Source organism: Sebastes umbrosus, chromosome 23 (assembly GCF_015220745.1).
Source record: "Sebastes umbrosus isolate fSebUmb1 chromosome 23, fSebUmb1.pri, whole genome shotgun sequence".
NCBI lineage: Eukaryota > Metazoa > Chordata > Actinopteri > Perciformes > Sebastidae > Sebastes > Sebastes umbrosus.
Genome location: NC_051291.1, coordinates 12468892 through 12487569, shown reverse-complemented (window position 1 = coordinate 12487569; position 18678 = coordinate 12468892). Strand labels below are relative to the sequence as shown.

General features: G+C 35.7%; 3 protein-coding genes across 3 annotated transcripts; 2 read left to right on the top strand and 1 right to left on the bottom strand.

Annotated features, from left to right (window-relative positions):
• Window positions 1-508: 508 nt before the first annotated feature.
• si:dkeyp-38g8.5 (uncharacterized protein LOC568385 homolog) lies at window positions 509-4264 on the bottom strand. The gene is made up of 4 exons (XM_037759896.1): window positions 4086-4264; window positions 2292-2385; window positions 1443-1530; window positions 509-1364 (listed from the first exon to the last, which is right to left on the bottom strand). Exons 1-4 carry the CDS (start codon window positions 4156-4158, stop codon window positions 642-644), a joined length of 978 nt encoding a protein of 325 aa, XP_037615824.1. The 5' UTR covers window positions 4159-4264; the 3' UTR covers window positions 509-641.
• Window positions 4265-5434: 1170 nt separating this feature from the next.
• si:ch211-244b2.4 (uncharacterized protein LOC541512 homolog) lies at window positions 5435-12036 on the top strand. Its single transcript, XM_037761249.1, has 10 exons — window positions 5435-5521; window positions 6948-7036; window positions 7944-8136; window positions 8979-9123; window positions 9213-9345; window positions 9462-9582; window positions 10297-10375; window positions 10474-10573; window positions 10670-10790; window positions 11335-12036. Exons 1-10 carry the CDS (start codon window positions 5506-5508, stop codon window positions 11394-11396), a joined length of 1059 nt encoding a protein of 352 aa, XP_037617177.1. The 5' UTR covers window positions 5435-5505; the 3' UTR covers window positions 11397-12036.
• Window positions 12037-13069: 1033 nt separating this feature from the next.
• Window positions 13070-18257, top strand: depdc4 (DEP domain containing 4). Its single transcript, XM_037761313.1, has 9 exons — window positions 13070-13224; window positions 14696-15119; window positions 15222-15376; window positions 15458-15653; window positions 15744-15994; window positions 16111-16253; window positions 16413-16538; window positions 16844-16922; window positions 17094-18257. The coding sequence occupies exons 1-9, from the start codon at window positions 13146-13148 to the stop codon at window positions 17291-17293; spliced, it is 1653 nt and encodes a 550-aa protein (XP_037617241.1). The 5' UTR covers window positions 13070-13145; the 3' UTR covers window positions 17294-18257.
• Window positions 18258-18678: the final 421 nt, after the last annotated feature.

Sequence of the window (18678 nt, the reverse complement as noted above, 5' to 3'; positions counted from 1 at the left end):
ATGCAGATGCAGAAGGTGGAAACTCAGAAATATGCTTTTTCAGAGGCGGTTTTGTGCAGAACTACGGCGGAGTATTAGGGCCACATTGAGGGAAAAAAAATCGGAGATTTCAAGAATATTAGTCATAATATAAGTCATAATATTACGAGAATAAAATCATAGGTTTACAAGAAACAAAGTTGAAATATTATGAGAATAAAGTCATAATATTAAAGTAGTAATTTAACATGTTATTTTAGAGGGGAAATAGAGCATCTTGTGAAATTATACTCTAGTATAGGTTTCACAAATAAGGAAATACTTCATCTTTTGGCATATCAGCACCACATTATCATAAGTATCAGGACCTTGAAAACATTGTGCAAGACACTGCGTTTATTCCGAAGAAAGAACCACAGGGACCTATAGGGGAAATTGCCTCTTTTGTGGAGGAGGAAATTACTTTACTTAATATTACGAGAATAAAGTTATGACTTTATTCTCGTAATATTACGACTATTTGTTCTTGAAATAGTATGACTTTATTCTCGTTAAATTACGACTTTTTTTCTCGTAATATTATGACTTTATTCTCGAAATCTCCGATTTTTTCCCCCTCAATGTGGCCCTAATACTCCGTCGTACAGACCAACCCCCGAGAATCAAAAATTTTCAATAAGTTTTTCAAACAAGTTGAGGAACTGCTCCTTCCTGTCCGTGACGCCCGAGTCTTTCGCCTCGCCGCCGTCTTCTGTAACCTCCTCAGTCCTTTCTTTTGGTGCAGAAAGCCTCTCCAGCCTGACTTTCTCCCGCTCCAGAGCCATCCTCTCCCTGCTCGCAGCATCTCTCTCCTTCTCCACCACCGCCCTCTCCCTCTCCATCACTGCCTTTTCCCTCTCTAGCGTCGCCCTCTCTCTGTCCAGCGACGCTCGGTCTCGGTCCAGAGCGGCGACCTCCCTGTCCAGCGCCGCTCTCTCCCTCTGCAGCACCAGCCGCTCCCTCTCCATCACCTGCTTCTCCCTCTCCATCACCTGCTTCTCCCTCTCCATCACCTGCCGCTCGCTGTCTATCATGTCCCGCCCGTGCTCCATCTCTTGCATGATGGAGTCTACGTCCTCCGCCGCCGCCTCCTCCTCGTCCTCGTCTCCGTTCAGGGAGACCTCGATCTCCGGCCCGCCTGCTAACGAATCGGCGGGGGAGCTCATCACCGTGGAGATCTTCCTCCTCTTGGGTTTGGAGACGGGTGGGAAAATGCCGTTGGAGGGGCAGGCCTTGAGGATGGGGGCGTTGCCTTCCAGCCGACCTTCCATGGCGCCGTCCATCAGACTGAAATAAGGCCACGCTTCAGGAAACACTTTCACTCCATCTGGCGGGTTCTTTAGCCCCTGAGGAAGAACAGAGAGGCCAATGAATTGTCAAAATGCTTGATAAATCGAAATGATTTTCTTTTTTAAAAACTGTACCTTGTATCTTTTCTTCATGTTTTCCCATTTTTTGGATGCTTGACAATGAGTCATCTTGTGTTGCAAGCCCATATGTTTCAGGATGGCCCTGAAAATAGAAAGTTTGTCAACTATTTGGATAATTTAGTGATTCAGTCAGTCATTGTTTTAAAGTAGAAATGCCAAAAAGTCACTGGTTTCAGCTTCTCAAATGTTAATATTATCAATAATTTGGAATTTTATACTGTCTTAGTGTTAAAACTCTGAATGCAGAATACACCATTATGGTACTTCTTATTCATATATCTACATATTTAGACTAAGGTGACCAGGTGTCCCACTTTACGAGGGACTGCACAGCATTTTTATCCCTTGTCCCACATATTGAGACCATGTCCCACATTTTCATTGGCTCTAGTTTTCAAAAGTCAAACCACTGCAGGACAGACGCTTTTTTTAAAATCTGGATAAAAATGGAATTGGCTGTGAAGAAAGAAGGGAAGGCTGTCATCACGGGGCTGTGTTTGCTGTTAAACTGCAACACACGTGGGTCAAGTGCAGGTTAACATTTCACAGTCTTTGCTATACGCTTTGCCCAACGTGCGGCTCAAAATGAGATGTGCCGATCTATGGATGCATACAGGCAGAGCATAGAGAGGTTGCAAGATAAGGGGCAGAATATAAATGTTTATTATTTGAGTTAGACATTATATAAAATGTGTAGACTACCTCTCAGACTTGGTGTCCCACATTGTCCCACACAAACTCTTTGTCACACATTAAGGTTAATTGGGATCTGGTCACCCTAATTGAAACCTTTTTCTACTTTCACACAGTAATGTCTCTCAGAGCGTTAACTTGCTGGCATACCTCCATGCCCACATGGAAGTGTTTCTCCTTCCAGAGAAGAGGTATTTATTGGAAACCCTCAGCTTCACAAAGTCTTCAATTTCATTTGCACTCACTGAGAAGGAGAGAGAAAGAAATCAGTTAGAAATGATTGCATGAGAGCTGCTGTTATAAACACTTATGCATTGTGCAGACTGTATTTCTGCCTATTATGACCTCAATTTTATAGGAATGTCACCCCTTTTTTAATAGAAAAGGTGTACAGAATAATTGAGACTTAGAAAATAACACCATTTTATCCTCTTAGCTCAGGGATCAGCAACCTTTACTATCAAGAGAGCCATTTTAGGCAAACAAAAAAATATGAAAAATCTGTCTGGAGCCTCAAAACATTTGAGCATTGTGATGGAGGTAACACAGTTTATAGTCTAAGTATATAGAATATAGGTCTAATGCAGTGAGGGCCCAAGTGCAATGTACTACAGAGTATTAGGGCCACATTGAGAAAAAAAAAATCGGAGATTTCGAGAATAAAGTCAGAACTTTGCGAGAAAAAAGTCGTATTACGAGAATAAAGTAGTAACTTTACAAGAAAAAAAAGTTGTAATATTACAAGAATAAAGTCATAACTTTACGAGAAAAAAAAAGTAATAGTATAACGAGAATAAAGTCATAACTTTACGAGAAAAAAAGTTATAATATTACGAGAATAAAATCATAACTTAACGAGAAAAAAAGTTATTATATTACGAGAATAAAGTCATAACTTTACGAGAAAAAAAGTCATAATATTACGAGAATAAAGTAGTAACTTTACAAGAAAAAAAAGTTGTAATATTACAAGAATAAAATCATAACTTAACGAGAAAAAAAGTCGTAATATTACGAGAATAAAGTCATAACTTAACGGGAAAAAAAGTCGTAATATTACGAGAATAAAGTCATAACTTAACGGGAAAAAAGTCATAATATTACGAGAATAAAGTCATAACTTAACGGGAAAAAAGTCATAATATTACGAGAATAAAGTCATAACTTAACGGGAAAAAAGTCATAATATTACGAGAATAAAGTCATAACTTAACGGGAAAAAAAATCATAATATTACGAGAATAAAGTCATAACTTAACGGGAAAAAAGTCATAATATTACGAGAATAAAGTCATAACTTTACGAGAAAAAAAGTTATAATATTACGAGAATAAAATCATAACTTAACGGGAAAAAAGTTATTATATTACGAGAATAAAGTCATAACTTTACCAGAAAAAAGGAAATAACACGTAAAATGACTACTTTAGAATATTATGACTTTATTCTCGAAATCTCAGATTCATTTATTTTTCCTCAATGTGGCCCTCATACTCCATCCTACCATAGACCTACAACAATGATAAATAAAAATGAAAATGTAAACAAGAAACAGTTATTCATTTCCACCAATTGTTTTTAAAAAAAATCCACAGGGAGTCACTGGAGAGGAGCTAAAGAGCTGCAGGTTGCAGAATCCTGGTTTAGCTGAACTTTACAACAGGTTTTAGGGCTCAAGTGTGTTAGTAAGTATATTGTGTTGCCTCATGGTGTGTCTATACTCATTTAGACACACATTACAAGACAAATACAACCTACATTACCAGTGGAGGCTGGCTGAACACTGTGCATTAACTACATGGTTAAGTATAGTCACTTTTTAATGGTTGAATGAAAGCGTGCTTTATTTGGGTACTTTGACCGTGGAGCCTACTTGCTAGGTGTCCAAGCTAAATGAGTACTAGCTATCTAGCTTGTTTAAAACATGCTGCTTCCTGTACTTACTTTTATATGTGAACTCCACGGGGTTGACTTTATCATAAGTGGTGCTCGTGTAAGCGTGGTCACTGATTTCCATTTTTATCCCTATTTTCCGTTCTTCGTTTTAGTCTTTTTATCAAGTGTCCTTCGTCAGAGAAGACTCCTCTCTCCTTCTTCCTTCAGAGGGACCCTAGCTTCTTCTTCTTCTTCTTCGCTGGTTTTTAAGTGAGGCGCCACTGGTGTAAGCCGCTCACTATCGCCACCCAGCGCAGTGGAGGTTTTAGCACACTGCAGAACAATGTGATCAGATATATAGGCAGTATATTTTGTGTACTTTACTCTGTTTATATAAATATATTGTTCTTAAAAAGTACTATTTAATTTGTTTATTTATTAATTGATTTGCATATTACATCAGCCATACAATATTCCAGCACTTTTTGCACTCCACTTACCTCTATACCTCTATACCTCTAAACCTCGATACAGTTTACAATGACACTTTGACCTTTTAGATAGATAGATAGATAGATAGTAACTTTATTGATCACGAGGGAAAATTCAAGTTTCCAGCATCACAGTTCCATAGTGCAAAACATGTTAATAAAAAGGCAGTAAAAAAGTTAGTAGTGCAAAGTACAAAGTACATGTTATCTGTCCTGCAGACCGTCCTTGTGAATACATATATATGTATATATTTATTTCAACCTACATACCGATATATTTATGTTGACTTATCTCTGTTAGGCTTTACAAGGATACAAAGTTAATTTATAAATAATTTTACAACACATGGCTGCACAATGAAATGTAAGCTGGAGCCCCTTCAGGCTTTGTTGTCCTTGTTTTAGCTGTATCTTTATCATCCTGTACACTGTTCTTGGCACACATGCTTGGTCAAGAAACCTGATTCTGATTTATTAATGTTTTTTGTATTTATATTATAGGTTACTGGTGGATTATTTGCTAAAAGCCTATAGGTTTTATATACAATGCCTTGTTTTTTTGTTGTTTTTTTTTAATATTTGTTGGTTAATAAAAAATAAAAAAAAAGGTTAATTCTGGGTCCTGGATTTTGGAGATTGGATATTTATTTATTATTTTATTTACCTTTTATTTTACCAGGAAGTCCCATTGAGATCAAAATCTCTTTTGCAAGAGAGACCTGGTCAAGGTAGCAGCCATACAAAATTATAAAACAATAAAATACAACAACATGATATACAATAATTCACATAAAACAGAAGAACAGCAATCACTGGTATCTGTAAATCACTGGTGCCTTGACAATATTAATATTAAATGTATTTATAGCCTCAATATATAAAGCTGTCAGTCTAAACTCCTGTGTGCAGCACTCCCAGCAGGATCAGCCTCTTGTGGGTGTGACTGTATATTAAAAGTGGGGTAATGAAAACGAAAGTTCAGTGTTGCAAAGTCCAGAATGGCGTCTGCTTATGGTAAGTAACTCTAACTCATGTTCTAGTGATTATCTGCTGTGTTAACTGTGTTTTAACCACATGCTTAACCACTTTTTATGCTCTCATATGTCGCCATTGTGTGTTTGTAAACCGGTTTTTATTTTGTTTATATCAGACATCTATAGTTGTAGTAGAGTTTGATATCAAACCAAAACCCAATAGGATTAATTTTATTATTTTATATTAGGGGAAACACGATGGAAAAGCCCAAAGTGTGAACTCTCAGTCGAGTACACAGATTTATCAGAAGTATTTATGAAAAACATATTTTGTACACTTTCAGTTTCGTTTCTTCTATAGAGCTCCTTTACAGGACTTATTTACAACTGTAGCTCAAACCTATATATAAAAGTCATGTTTTAAATTTACATTTCTCATTTACATGGCGTTAAATTAAAGGTACACTTATTATCTAACTTGTATTTATTAACTATTTTCCAACGTGTAGATCATTGCCATTTATAGCACACAGCTTGTAATTTAATTATCCAGCAGCAGGGGGCAGCAGATACACACTATGAGTCATGTACTCCAATAGTTACTTACACTTTTCTTTTACTAAACTGTGTCTCAAAATGAGACAGAAATAATATCATATGGTAATTTATAAAAAAAATGAAAAAAAATGTTTATATATATATTTATATATGTACATATTCTTTTTTTAAAGGCATTATTCTGTAAAAAATCTTTTTCTTTATTAGGTAGAAGATGGATAAAGAGATAGAAAATATTTTATTGTCTGCTTTTCACGTACAAAAGATACAATAGTAGATACAATAGTTACTTACACTTTTCTTTTATTAAACTGTCTCAAAATGAGACAGAAATAATATCATATGGTATTTTATAAAAAAGTGAAAAAAATGTTTATATATATATATATATTCTTTTTTTAAAGGCATTATTCTATAAAAATATTTTCCTTTATTAGGTAGAAGATGGATAAAGAGATAGAAAATATTTTATTGTCTGCTTGTCACGTACAAAAGATAGAGATTTGCCTTCACATTTACAAAAACTGCTAATAAAAGGGTTCATTAAAACACAACATATAACATCCAGACAGGACACATTAAAACATATTTACATAAAAACACTTTACACCAATAGAAGCTACATTAAACATTATTTCATTTGGAAAGAGTAATATTGTCAAAAAGTTAGAAGTGCACTGTTATCTAAAATATCATTGTGTGTTGTAGCATTAAGAATTCCCTTATTTGGACTAAATGGGACCAAACAATGAAAAACAGCCACATGCACACAAGTATTTGTCTTTATACTTTTGGCTGTATAGTGAATATTCAGGTTTTTTGCAGGAATGTATTGAATGTAAAGTATAGATATACATATGTGTTCACCAGACATGTAAACATTTGATGTGTGTGTGTTTTTTTTCCAGAGTCTGATGAGGAAAAGCCTTCTGAGAGTGAATCTGACGTCACTGAGTCGGACGATGAAGGGACTTCAGATATAGAAACTGATTGTCAGGTTTGTTACTGGACAGAGACGATGTTAGAGTCAGCATCTAGTTCATAATTACCCACTTAAACCCAGTCTTTACACATTTCCAAATGCTGATGAGAGTTTACTGCCACAACTATATACATACAACATAACTATATATACCTCTCCAGTGATAAAAGAAAAAAATATTCCATATTTTAATTTTCTTCCTTTTTTGTTGTTGTAATTATCTATATTCATTTTTAGAGATACAGAATGAACAGAAACTACATAAACAAAATTGACACCACATGATCACAGAGACCTTTTGAGCATGAAAATAATAATAATAATAATGATAATAATAATAATAATAATAATAATAATGATGATAATAATAATAATAATAATAATAAATAATAATAATAAATAATGAGAAGAAGAAGAAAAAAATAAAGAAGAATGAAGTAGAAAAGTATCTAAAAATAAATGTGAAAAATAAATAAAAACAAATTGGAAAATAAATAAAAAATAAAAGGAAAAATTAGAAAAAAAATAATTAAGAAAAATAAATAAGAAAATTAAATTAAAAAAAATAAATAAGAACAATAAATTAAAAATAAATTAAAAATATGAATAAATACAAAATTGGATAGATATACTGTTTACATCATAGACAGTTTGGAGGTTTTTATTACACTAGTATGTTTCTAATGCTTACTTACAAAAAAATCAGGTCTAAAGTTTGAGACGTACACTTTCCATTTTTCTCCAGTTCTCCAAAAATATGTCCTTCTGGGTTCTCAAGTTAAAAGTCATTCTCTCCATTACATAAATATTGTATACCAACCAAGTCAATCCATTCATCTACACAAGGTGTATGTTTATTTTTTTAAGCCATTTCTTCATTAGGAATTTCTTACAGGCTCTATATTTTCATTTTCAGCCTAAGGGGAAAGAGCCGTGCAAGCATTACAACCGCGGTCGCTGTCGGGATGGTGCAAAGTGCTCTTACCCGCACGTCTGCAAGAACGCCCTGTCAGGAAGCTGTCGCTACGGAGACAAGTGTAAACTGAAACACCCCAGAGAAGGACGAGAGCGCTTTGGTGACAGCAGGAGGGCTCCAGACCGATCAACGTCTGCTGGTGAGGAAGAGAGAAGAGGTTGAATGCAGTGGTGCAAAGTAAAGTACTGTACTTAAGTATACATTTGAGGTACTTGTACTTTGCTTGAGTGTTTCCATTTTCTGCTACTTTATACTTCTACTCCACTACATCTCAAAGGCAAATATGGTACCTTTTACTCCACTACATTCATTTTAGTTACTTTGCAGATTCAGATTAATAACAAAAAATATTATCAACAAATAGAATATGATTTATTAATGTGGATAAAGAGAGGACTTTGCTGTTCCCTTGGGGATTTTTGGTACTTTAAGTATATTTTGATGTTAAAACCTTTGTACTTTTTACTTAAGAATAAACTTTAGAATAAACAGAGTTTTTCTACACAGTGGTATTGCTACTTTTACTTAGGTAAACATCTGAGTATTCTTCCACCACTGGTTGAATGCATGGTCTATATTTCTTTATTTCTATTTTCATTTCAAAAACTTTTACACTCAAAACTTCTTAACTTATTATACTATGTGCTTATAATATACATTATTTGCCTACTATTGTAATTCTATTTTACTTCTTCTGTCTCTTCTTCACATGTCTGCTAGTCCTGACAAAGGTATTCTTCATCTGTTGATTTTCCTTAAATTATTTCCCTTTTTGTCAAAGTTTTTATTTTATTTTCTTATATTTGTGATTTTGAGTCACTACAACCATCACTTTTCACATTACACGGAGTCATTTGATCCATTATTGATATAAACAAATTGTTGATTAGTGCAGCTTTAATGCCCCTTAAAAATAAAATTATGATTATTATTTCACTGTAAATTCAAAAGTCAACGTTTTATTTTTGTTTTTTTAACCAGATCCAAAGCTTACTGATGGCCGATACTACCAGTGGCAGCTGGATGATGGAAACGACTGGATGGATGTTGGTAATGATCACATTATCGAAGCCCAGTACTCGCTGCCCCACACCAAAAGCATTAAAATCTACAACACACCGTATGGGTAAGAAGAGCTAAAAACACAAACATTTTCTAAGCACAGACGCACGGAAACTGGTTGATTTATCTATCGCCATCCGTCTCTCTGTGTAGGGCGGTGAATATAGATTTCAACAGGATGAGAGTGCATGGAAAGAGTCTGAGAGTGAGACGTCTGGATGATGGAAAAGCTGAATGGATCTGGTACTGCACACTGCGTCGGAAGTGGATCAAGTATGGAGACAAGGTATAGACTTTTCTTTTGGTTGCAAAAATACACCAAGTGTGACATATTTTTTTTTTTTTTTTTTATCTTCTTGGTTAGTTTGTTAATGACTATTGTTTTTGTTTTTTTCTGGACAGGATTCGAAGGGTAACCCCAGTCCTGTGAAGAGCGCTGACATAGAGAATAAGTTCCAGAGTAACCCAACCAGCTCTTACACTTTCACCGTCGGTGCTGATACCGTTGAGATCAAATTCAGAGGTGAAGTATACTCACAAAACCTTCACACAATACTTCCACTAGTACAATTAGTTTCTTCTCAGATACCAACCACTGGGCAGCTCCGGAGTGTTGAAAAGTGAAGTCAATGTCTTAAACTTGCATTCTTTCTAACAGCCAGCAGGGGGCGACTCCTCTGGTTGCAAAAAGAAGTTGATTGTATAGAAGTCTATGAGAAAATGAGCCTACTTCTCACTTGATTTATTACCTCAGTAAACATTATAAACATGAGTTTATGGTCTCAATTGCTAGTTTCAAGTCTTCTTCAATACAGCATGATGTTCATTTAGTAAATTATGGTCCCATTTAGAGTCAAATAGACCATAAAGCAAGGGATGCTTTAGGGCATGGCTACCTTGTGATTGACAGGTCGCTACCACGGCGTTGTCCGGTCTGATAGTTGTCCGTGTTTTTGTCTTAGAACTTTAACCCATGCACAATGTGTTTTCAGTTCATGAGAGGTAATTATAACCCTTTTGGTTGCCTAAAAATGTCTTATTCAGCGTTCAGTTGTACTTAACATGTTTTTGCCCATAACGCAAGAATTCATACGCTAATTATGACAATTTCACACAAATGTCTAATAGTATAAAATGATGAAGTGATGACATTTTGGACAGAGAGATGTAATGTCTGGTTGGCAGAGGCATACAACCAGGAGGTGGTAATTCTAGTTTTCTTTATGTTGTTTGTTAGATATGCGCCAGGTGACAGCAAAGAGAAAGAGGAGAGTTACTCGTCGACCTCTGTACCGGGAACAGCCAGCAGGAGCAGGGTGAGTTTGGATTTCGTTTGTTGAAGAAAGTGAATAAGTGCGTTTCCCAAAACTATTCCTTTTAAAATTAATCCAGAATTTGATTTTGGCAATTACAGAGTTTCTCAAGCAACCGCTGCCCTCCAGCATCTTTCTGTGGACAAACCTCAGTGGCAGTTTGAGGGAGACAGTGGAGCTTGGCACGAGTTCAAACACAGGGTCAGTTATCTGGTAACGTTTAGCTAAGCAACTTTTATTTGACTTTTTAAATAAGAGTGCAAAGATAAACCGTGATGATTTGAATGGTTTCTGCAGCGTCACACTTCAACTGAATGCTCAGTAACCAGCGATGACATCGAGAAGAAGTACCAGCAAAACCCCAAAGGCAACATGACCTTCAAAGTGAAAGGACACTCCTACCAGCTGGACTTTGCAGGTTGACTCATGTTTTTAATGCTGTGATGAGGAAAAAATGGTAACGCTTTATTTTATGGGTTCAATAATAACAAGATTATTTTCTGGAAATAATACATTTTATGGAAAATAGAGACAGTTTAGTTTGTTGTGTTGCGTTTTAATGCAGTTTAGAATCAGAAATACTTCAAGGGGAAATTTGGACGCTACAGTTGCTCTTATGTAAAGCATAAAGAAATGTAAGAAAATAAAATGTGACATGTAAAGTATTTACATAATGCTATAATTATAACACAATATATGTAGAGGAAATGTAAATAATAATAAAAACAAGAATAAGAAATTCTTGAATCAAATATGTGCATCAAACACATACAATATATAACCATTGATATCTGTGAAAAGAACTGCTTCATAGGAAATAATGACGAATTTATGGCCCTTTAAAGTAAAGCGTTACAGAGAAAATACAACTCTCTCAGCTATAATAAATTGTAACTTTCTTGAATAGTAATCCTGAAACACGCTTTATTTAATTATTTGTTTTATTTCATTTTTCCCCCCAGAGATGATCCAAACCAACCTCAAAACCAAGCGTTCACGCAAAATCAGACGTGTGCAGGTGTGAGAAAGAAAAGGGGATTTCCAAGACTTGAAGAAGAAAGTCCGCAAACAATTGTGCAATACTATTCATTCAACTATTCACGATTCATATATTTTGGGTGTACACCGAAAATTGTTGGCTCTACATTGGTGTCTTTTTGCTAAATGAAATATTGTGTTTGTATTAGAAAGGAATTCAGGATCAAATTAAATGATACTGAAAAAAACTTAGTTGCCATAGGGGACTGTGACAAAAGGATTTGAAGTTTACACATAAATACTGCCTCGGATTATGTAATGCACTAACATGCACACTGCTGGTGCAATATGCTTTGCTATAGGACGAACACTCCTGAAATTATCTGATATTTCATGTTACGTTCATGCTGCCACATATCTATATACTGCCTAATTGACTAATTTAGAACCAAATGTATTTATTATATATTGATTTGTTGCTGCCTGATGCCTCTTCATGTTGTACTGCCCCTGTAAAACTAAATGTCCCTTGTGTTGGACTAATTAAGGATTATCTTATCTAATGCAAATTCAAGTTCATTTTCAAACAGCGTTATTTTTCCACACATTACCTTTGATGTGTGTTACATGACAAAAAACACAGGATGTATCGTAATGCAATAAAAATTTGCAATTCCTCAGTTCAATTCATGATTTTTTTTGCTCACACCTTTGTATTTGTCTTTGTAGCCTACTAGTGTACCAATGTGATACAGATAATAATAAATAGTCTGTAATGCAAATTGGCTTTTTAGTGTTTTACTGGAAGAATTAGATTAGGCAAAAATCTGAAAGAACAGGAGGTAGGGTGTTATTTTTCTTTACAGGAGTCTGTTAAAATGAAAAGAGAGAATGTTATTAACTTCACGACTGGGTCATTGTGGCCTGGCTCTATGCAAATAATGAGCAAATATCCAGATGGATATGTGTGTGGCAGATGGAGTCAGTGCAGCATAGGTAGATAGATAGCTAGATAGAGAGATAGATAGTAACTTTTTTGATCCCGAGGGAAATTCAAGTTTCCAGCATTACAGTTCCATAGTGCAAAACATGTTAGTAAAAAGAGACTGTTAAAAATGAATATAGTGCAGGGTAATTCCAGTAGCTTAGTCTATGAAAGTGCATATTTTCCTGCAGGAAAGACAGAAAATAAAGCAAACTGTCTTATTGTTCTTTTGTGTTAGTATACTTTTTACTTTTAATATATTGTTTTCTTAAAAAGAAAAAAAAAACATAACTAAAGCTATTTTTAAGATATAAATTGGAAAGGGCTCACATTTATATATTTTATTTTATTTTATTTTATTTTATTTTATTTTATTTTGTTTTATTTTATTTTTAATTTTAATTTTATTCTGACTATGGTGTCAAATTGTTCTTTTGTGTGTCATTTTACTTTTAATATATTGTTTTCTTAAAAAGAAAAAAAAACATGACTAAAGCTATTTTTAAGATATAAATATGAAAGGGCTCACACTACTTTATTTATTTATTTATTTTTTCATTCATTCATTCATTCATTCATTCATTTATTTATTTATTTATTTATTTATTTATTTATTTATTTTATTTTATTTTATTTTATTTTTTTTTTTTTTTTTTTATTCTGACATACATACAGTATATGGTAAAGCAGATCCCGTTCTACATACGTACGGTAGGTGGCGGTATGCACCAAACAAGTTGGTATTACATTCCGCTTTAAAATGCAAAGCAGAAGAAGAAGAAGGACGTTGACGTCACATGGGGAGAGCTCATGATGGCGGTAGATTTGACTCCTCGCTTCAGGAGGTTGAACAGCCAAACGAGGAGTTTTCGTGATAATATACAGAACGGTAAGACCTGAGTATTAAAGCTAAATAAGTCTAAAGTTATCTAATCTTACCTTGTATATAAATACAACCACACAAACAAAGCACAGCCGTGTAAACAAATAAATAGTGGGGAGAACAAGTGAATGAGGCCTTCACGGTCTTATAAAAAAGTAGGTAAAAAGCAGATTATGAGATTGTTATTATTGATGTGTAAGCAGAGTTTTACTGTTGTAGCAGGTCAACGTGGAGCTATATTATATAACAGTGGATAGTTTAATCTATATTAAACAAGGTTTTATAAGTTCAATAAACTACTAAACTATATTTCCCTGCAGGAAAGACAGAAAATAAAGCAAAATGTCTAATTGTTCTTTTTGTGTCATTTTTACTTTTAATATATTGTTTTCTTAAAAAGAAGAAATAAAACAAGACTAAAGCTATTTTTAAGATCACATTTATTTATTTTATTTATTTTATTTATTTTATTTATTTTATTTATTTTATTTATTTTATTATTTATTTTTATTTATTTCATTTTATTTTTTATTTTATTCTGACTATGGTAAAGTAGATCCCTATAAACTATAGCTGTCAGATAAATGTATTCCAGAAAAGTACAATATTTCCCTGTGAAATTTAGTAAAAAATGGAAGTGTAAAGTAGCATAAAAATGGAAATACTCAAGGCAAGGCAAGTTTATTTATATAGCACATTTCATACACAAAGGCAATTCAAAGTGCTTTACATATATAAAAGCAAGATAAAAGAGCACAAAGTGCATAAAAGTATAAGTTAAAAGATTAAGAGGATAATAAAAACAATCAAAAGACAGTAAAGTGCATCATTTGATCAATTAAGAAAAGTGTCTGTGAACAGTTTGGTCTTGAGTCTAGATTTGAAAGTGGCCGCTGTTGGTGCATCTTTGACCTTATCTGGAAGTTTGTTCCACAGCTGAGCAGCGTAGCAGCTAAAAGCAGCCTCACCATGTTTCCTTCTGACCTTGAGTACTACTAATAGATTTTTTCCCAGTGACCTTAGAGGTCTAGTAGTTGTGTACTGCTGAAGCATATCTGAGAGGTAAAGAGGTCAAGTAAAGTACAAGTACCTGAACTTTGCACATAAGTACAATATGTTAATCTGTATTTATATTGTAATCTGTACTTAGTTACATTCCACTAACACTACTCGTTTCCAGTGAAATGATGAATATGCCAGCGTCAACTATACTGTTAAAGGTCATATTGATAACATTTTTATTTAGACGTATAATTAAAAAAAAATATATATATATATATATATATCAACAGAGCTGTTTGAAAGGTACCAAATAAAATTATGGCTTTTCCAAAAAGAAATGATTATGAATGTGAATTAATCATTTTTCAATCTTTTGTTTATAATTGGACCTGTATGAAGTCCATCATAACATTTTAGCACTGGGATTCAACGTGTTTTGACCTCTTTCCCCTCTAACCTCTGTGTCCCTTGACAGGTTTCTCGGGGCCCTTCGGCGCCACCCAGCTGTGGCACAACATCATCCGGGCCCTGCAAACCCAGGTGGAGGTGCGCCGCTGTAGAAGGCATCTGCGCGTTCACGCCGAATGCTTCACGGGCTCAGACGCTGTGGACGCCGTCCTCAGCTATTTGATGCAGAATGTGGTGTTTTGCACCAGCGAAGTGTCTCGCCTCAAAGCTGCTCGTCTCTGCCAGGCTCTGATGGAGGCTAAGGTGTTCGAACCGGTCGGTACGAAGCTGTTTTGCAGAGACAAGGAGGTGACCTTCGAGGACAGCAGCTGCAGCCTTTACCGTTTTCTGGAATATAAAGTGTCACCCAATTCTGCCATGAAGGAGTACAATAGTGACACAGAAAACATGACACCAGAGGAGCATGGGCTTAAGAGGAAGAAGAGCTCCAGGTTGGTTTTAAACACTAATAGTCACACCCAATATTATCACCTTTTTATATCAAGGTTCAGCTCACTGCTTATTAATCACCATAATTCTTCCTGTTGTTTCAGGAGGCTGAATGAACTGAGGACCATCTCTAATCCCCTCGCTGTCGGACCATCAGACAGGAGGGTTGAGAGGCTGCTGAGGAACATCAACCTGCGACCAACCTTGTCTGCAGCTTTAAACACAACCCCTTCTACTTCCGCCTTTCTGTCCAAAGCTGGTAAGACTGAGATAATCTGTCAGTATTTGCCAGTATAGTGGGGAACAATAGTCCATGACAGTTTATTTTCTCCTTCCCTAGTGGTGGATGAGGTTTGGAAGCAGCAGACGCTGCTGCAGCTGCTGCAGATAGTAGAGCTGCCCATGCTAGACTGCATCCTGACCTCTCCTGCCAGGGGTCAGCTCCAGGCCTGCAGAGCTCCTCTTGCCACCCAGGACCTGGTTATCTCTAACACATGCCTGGAGAGAGAGCTGCCCAACACCCTTCATCTGCCCAAGTCGGTGCTCTGATTTAATACTTCAGGTATTAATGGACATAAAACTAGAATTGTGTAAAACTGATGCTGTTCATCACCCTTTGTTTTCAGGTTGGACGGGTGGCTGTCTGCAGCAGCAGACTGCTTGGAGTTCTTTCCCGACCAGCTGATCGTGGTCGCAGGGGAACAGCTCAACCAACAAGTCGCCGACGTCTTTTCAGAAGACGACCAGGCAGAGCAGATGGCGAGCCAAAAGAGACTACTCTTTGACACCATTGCCAAGTACTACAGCGGACAGGAAAAAGCTCCGCTTCTCTCAGGACGCCATCTGGACATACACGCTGCAATTGTGAATTTGCTGGGTGAGACTTGATAAGGTTTTAATCCATTTTCCTGTCATTAAGGTCAGTATTTTTTTGTCTCTCCATGAAGAAAAATCCTTCGTAGAGATCCTTGACGACATCTTGTTTCTTTCCAGATGAAGGGAAGCTCCGGGATGCCATCAAAGCATCTCAGTTGTGTTTTCGACTGCTGGAGACGAGCGTCAGAGATGAACTCCGGAGACTACTGGCCTTTATGGCCACAGCAGCTCACCCAGATGCTTGCCGTCTTCAGAAACAGGTCCTTTTTTCACCTAATCAGCCCATGTTGTACATTGTTGAACTGCTTTCTTAGATTCAAGTGTTCCTTTATTTTGTAGGGTTATATATATATATATAGGTTGGACTAGTGGTCAATATGTTTGAATCTATTATTGACTTCTGGTGTGTTTCCTTCCAGATTGATAACAGGGCCTTGGTCTGCCGCACCTTTCAGAGAGCAATTGTCCAGAATCATGAACTGACTCGATTCCAAAGCGAAACCCTGGTGCTGTTTCTCATGGACAACTGTATCGAGCTCTTCAAGGTACACTTTCATTTTTTAATTCAGGCATCATTAACATGCTATTTTAAAAAAATAATAATCTTTTGACATTTGAAAATGTTCTGTTTATGGCCAATGCTGGTTTATTTTATAAGACCATTCACAATCTGAAGCTGAATGAATGAAACAATAAATAAATAAATAAAGACAGTGGAAAGGTTTCGGATCACATGAACTTCTTAATAGAAAATTGACTTGAATCAATTTTTTGTCAGAATTTAAAAAACTGTTAAATGATTCAACATTTTAAAGATTCTGTTTACTGTTTCTTCCTGTAATGAATCCAGACTCCTACATCCCTTATTGAAGCTGTGAGGACACAGCTAAGGACTATGCAGCAGGGAAAAGACCCTGACTCAATTGCTAGTAAGTCAAATACTAGTACAACTAAATATGCACACACTGGCTGACATTACACCATCACATGTGATACCCCTTATACATATACAGAAAACATCAAATGCTGTATGTCCACTGTGCATTACTGCTCCAGTCAAAAAAACTAATGTCCTCGTCCCTGCTGTCTGTGTGTTGCAGCGTTCGCCTTCTGCCAGCAGGTGACGCCACAGGAGTACGAGGATCAGCGAGAGGCGACCACCCTGGAGAGCCTCAAACAGCTTCTTAGTGACATCGCCTCCAGCAAAACCATACCTGTCAAGGAGAGGAGGAGGCTGCTCAAAGAGTTTGAAAAGCATCACCCTGTGGTCTTCCTCCAGCACTTCTCCAGCACCTTCTGAAACAAGGGTTTGACTCACTAAGTGCACTTCACAAAGCCAGTTTGCAGCGCTTACACTGAAGAATGATAATAATGTAATGCACATCATGGATCCAATTACTGTGGAATACAATAGATGCAATGTATAAAAACTTAAAAGGGATTACTGGGGGGGGGAAAATACTCTCTTGAGTCTTAGCCAGCTGTTGCAGGTTGCAATTGGTGAACAGCTTTTGTACTAATTGATGTACATCTTGGTCCAGGTATGGATACCATATTTGGATAAACTATTGGAAGTGTGGTGTGCAGAAGTAATGCTGTGCACTTTGATCAGGCATTAATATTTCTACATGTCAAATGAAGACTGAATAACAATATTATGGCAGTCATCTTTTGATTTCCAGTTCTACTGTAGCATGCTGTAGTGTGGTTAAGGGAAAATACTGGTAAACGCAACACCGATGTAGCTGAACAAGGTTTAACACTAACTGTTAGAGATGAAGACAGATCTTTCTTTGAGGATTTCTAAAATTAAAACTAATATGAAATGACAGCAGAAAGGGTACTATAATGTATTAGGTTAACCATAGCTCAGGTTAATATAAAACGTTTTAATTTTCAGGGGTTTTAAGCATAATTTTAGTGCCAGTATGTTTGTCAAATGTATTTTAATTGTAACTTTTTAGGATTTTACTTGAATGATGGACATTATTCCTTTTCACGGAAGATGTGTAATAAATAATGACTTAATATTATTTTAGGCTACTAATTTAATTTTATGATGCCTCAGTTGGTTTGTAATTCTTTTAATTCATGAAGCCATGATCATGCAGAAGTAATTTACAGGCAAATGTCATTTCAGTCAGCATCTGTTGTTCTTTACATTCACTGAAATCAAGTTAGATTGCACTTTATGATGCTGAAACATGCTTTATTTTCTGTTGGAATAACACGTCTAATAAACGTTTAATTGATGTTCTCTCAAACAAGACTTTGCTGTTATTTGTTTTATTTGTAATGTGTACTAGTGGAGTCCGTGGATAATCAGTGGTCCTTGATGTGGTTGTAAAAATTATATATTTCTTCCAGACTGTATAGAGGTTATATTAATACGACGGAGTATTAGGGCCACAATGGGGGGGGGGAATCAGAGATTTGGAGAATAAATTCATAATATTATGAGAAAAAAAGTCGCAATTTAATGAGTATAAAGTCATACTATTTCAAGAAAAAAAAAGTAGTAATATTATGAGAATAAAGTCATATCTTTATGAGAAAACAAGTCAGTATTACGAGAATAAAGTAATATATTTATGAGAAAAAAAGTCATAATATTACGAGAAAAACAAAGCATAATATTACACTAATGAAATCCTTACAAAGGAGTATTGGGCCACATTGAGTTGG

What these genes read in the sequence shown, in the direction of transcription:
- si:dkeyp-38g8.5 (XM_037759896.1), bottom strand. Translation starts at nt 4,158, where the DNA reads ATGGAAATCAGTGACCACGCTTACACGAGCACCACTTATGATAAAGTC. An exon ending in CGTGGAGTTCACATATAAAA is followed by an intron (nt 2,386 to 4,085) that starts GTAAGTACAGGA and finishes TCTCCTTCTCAG; the next exon opens with TGAGTGCAAATGAAATTGAA. An exon ending in ACATGAAGAAAAGATACAAG is followed by an intron (nt 1,365 to 1,442) that starts GTACAGTTTTTA and finishes GTTCTTCCTCAG; the next exon opens with GGGCTAAAGAACCCGCCAGA.
- depdc4 (XM_037761313.1), top strand. Translation starts at nt 13,146, where the DNA reads ATGATGGCGGTAGATTTGACTCCTCGCTTCAGGAGGTTGAACAGCCAA. An exon ending in AAGAGGAAGAAGAGCTCCAG is followed by an intron (nt 15,120 to 15,221) that starts GTTGGTTTTAAA and finishes CTGTTGTTTCAG; the next exon opens with GAGGCTGAATGAACTGAGGA. An exon ending in CGCCTTTCTGTCCAAAGCTG is followed by an intron (nt 15,377 to 15,457) that starts GTAAGACTGAGA and finishes CTCCTTCCCTAG; the next exon opens with TGGTGGATGAGGTTTGGAAG.
- si:ch211-244b2.4 (XM_037761249.1), top strand. An exon ending in ATATAGAAACTGATTGTCAG is followed by an intron (nt 7,037 to 7,943) that starts GTTTGTTACTGG and finishes TTTCAGCCTAAG; the next exon opens with GGGAAAGAGCCGTGCAAGCA. An exon ending in GAACAGCCAGCAGGAGCAGG is followed by an intron (nt 10,376 to 10,473) that starts GTGAGTTTGGAT and finishes TGGCAATTACAG; the next exon opens with AGTTTCTCAAGCAACCGCTG.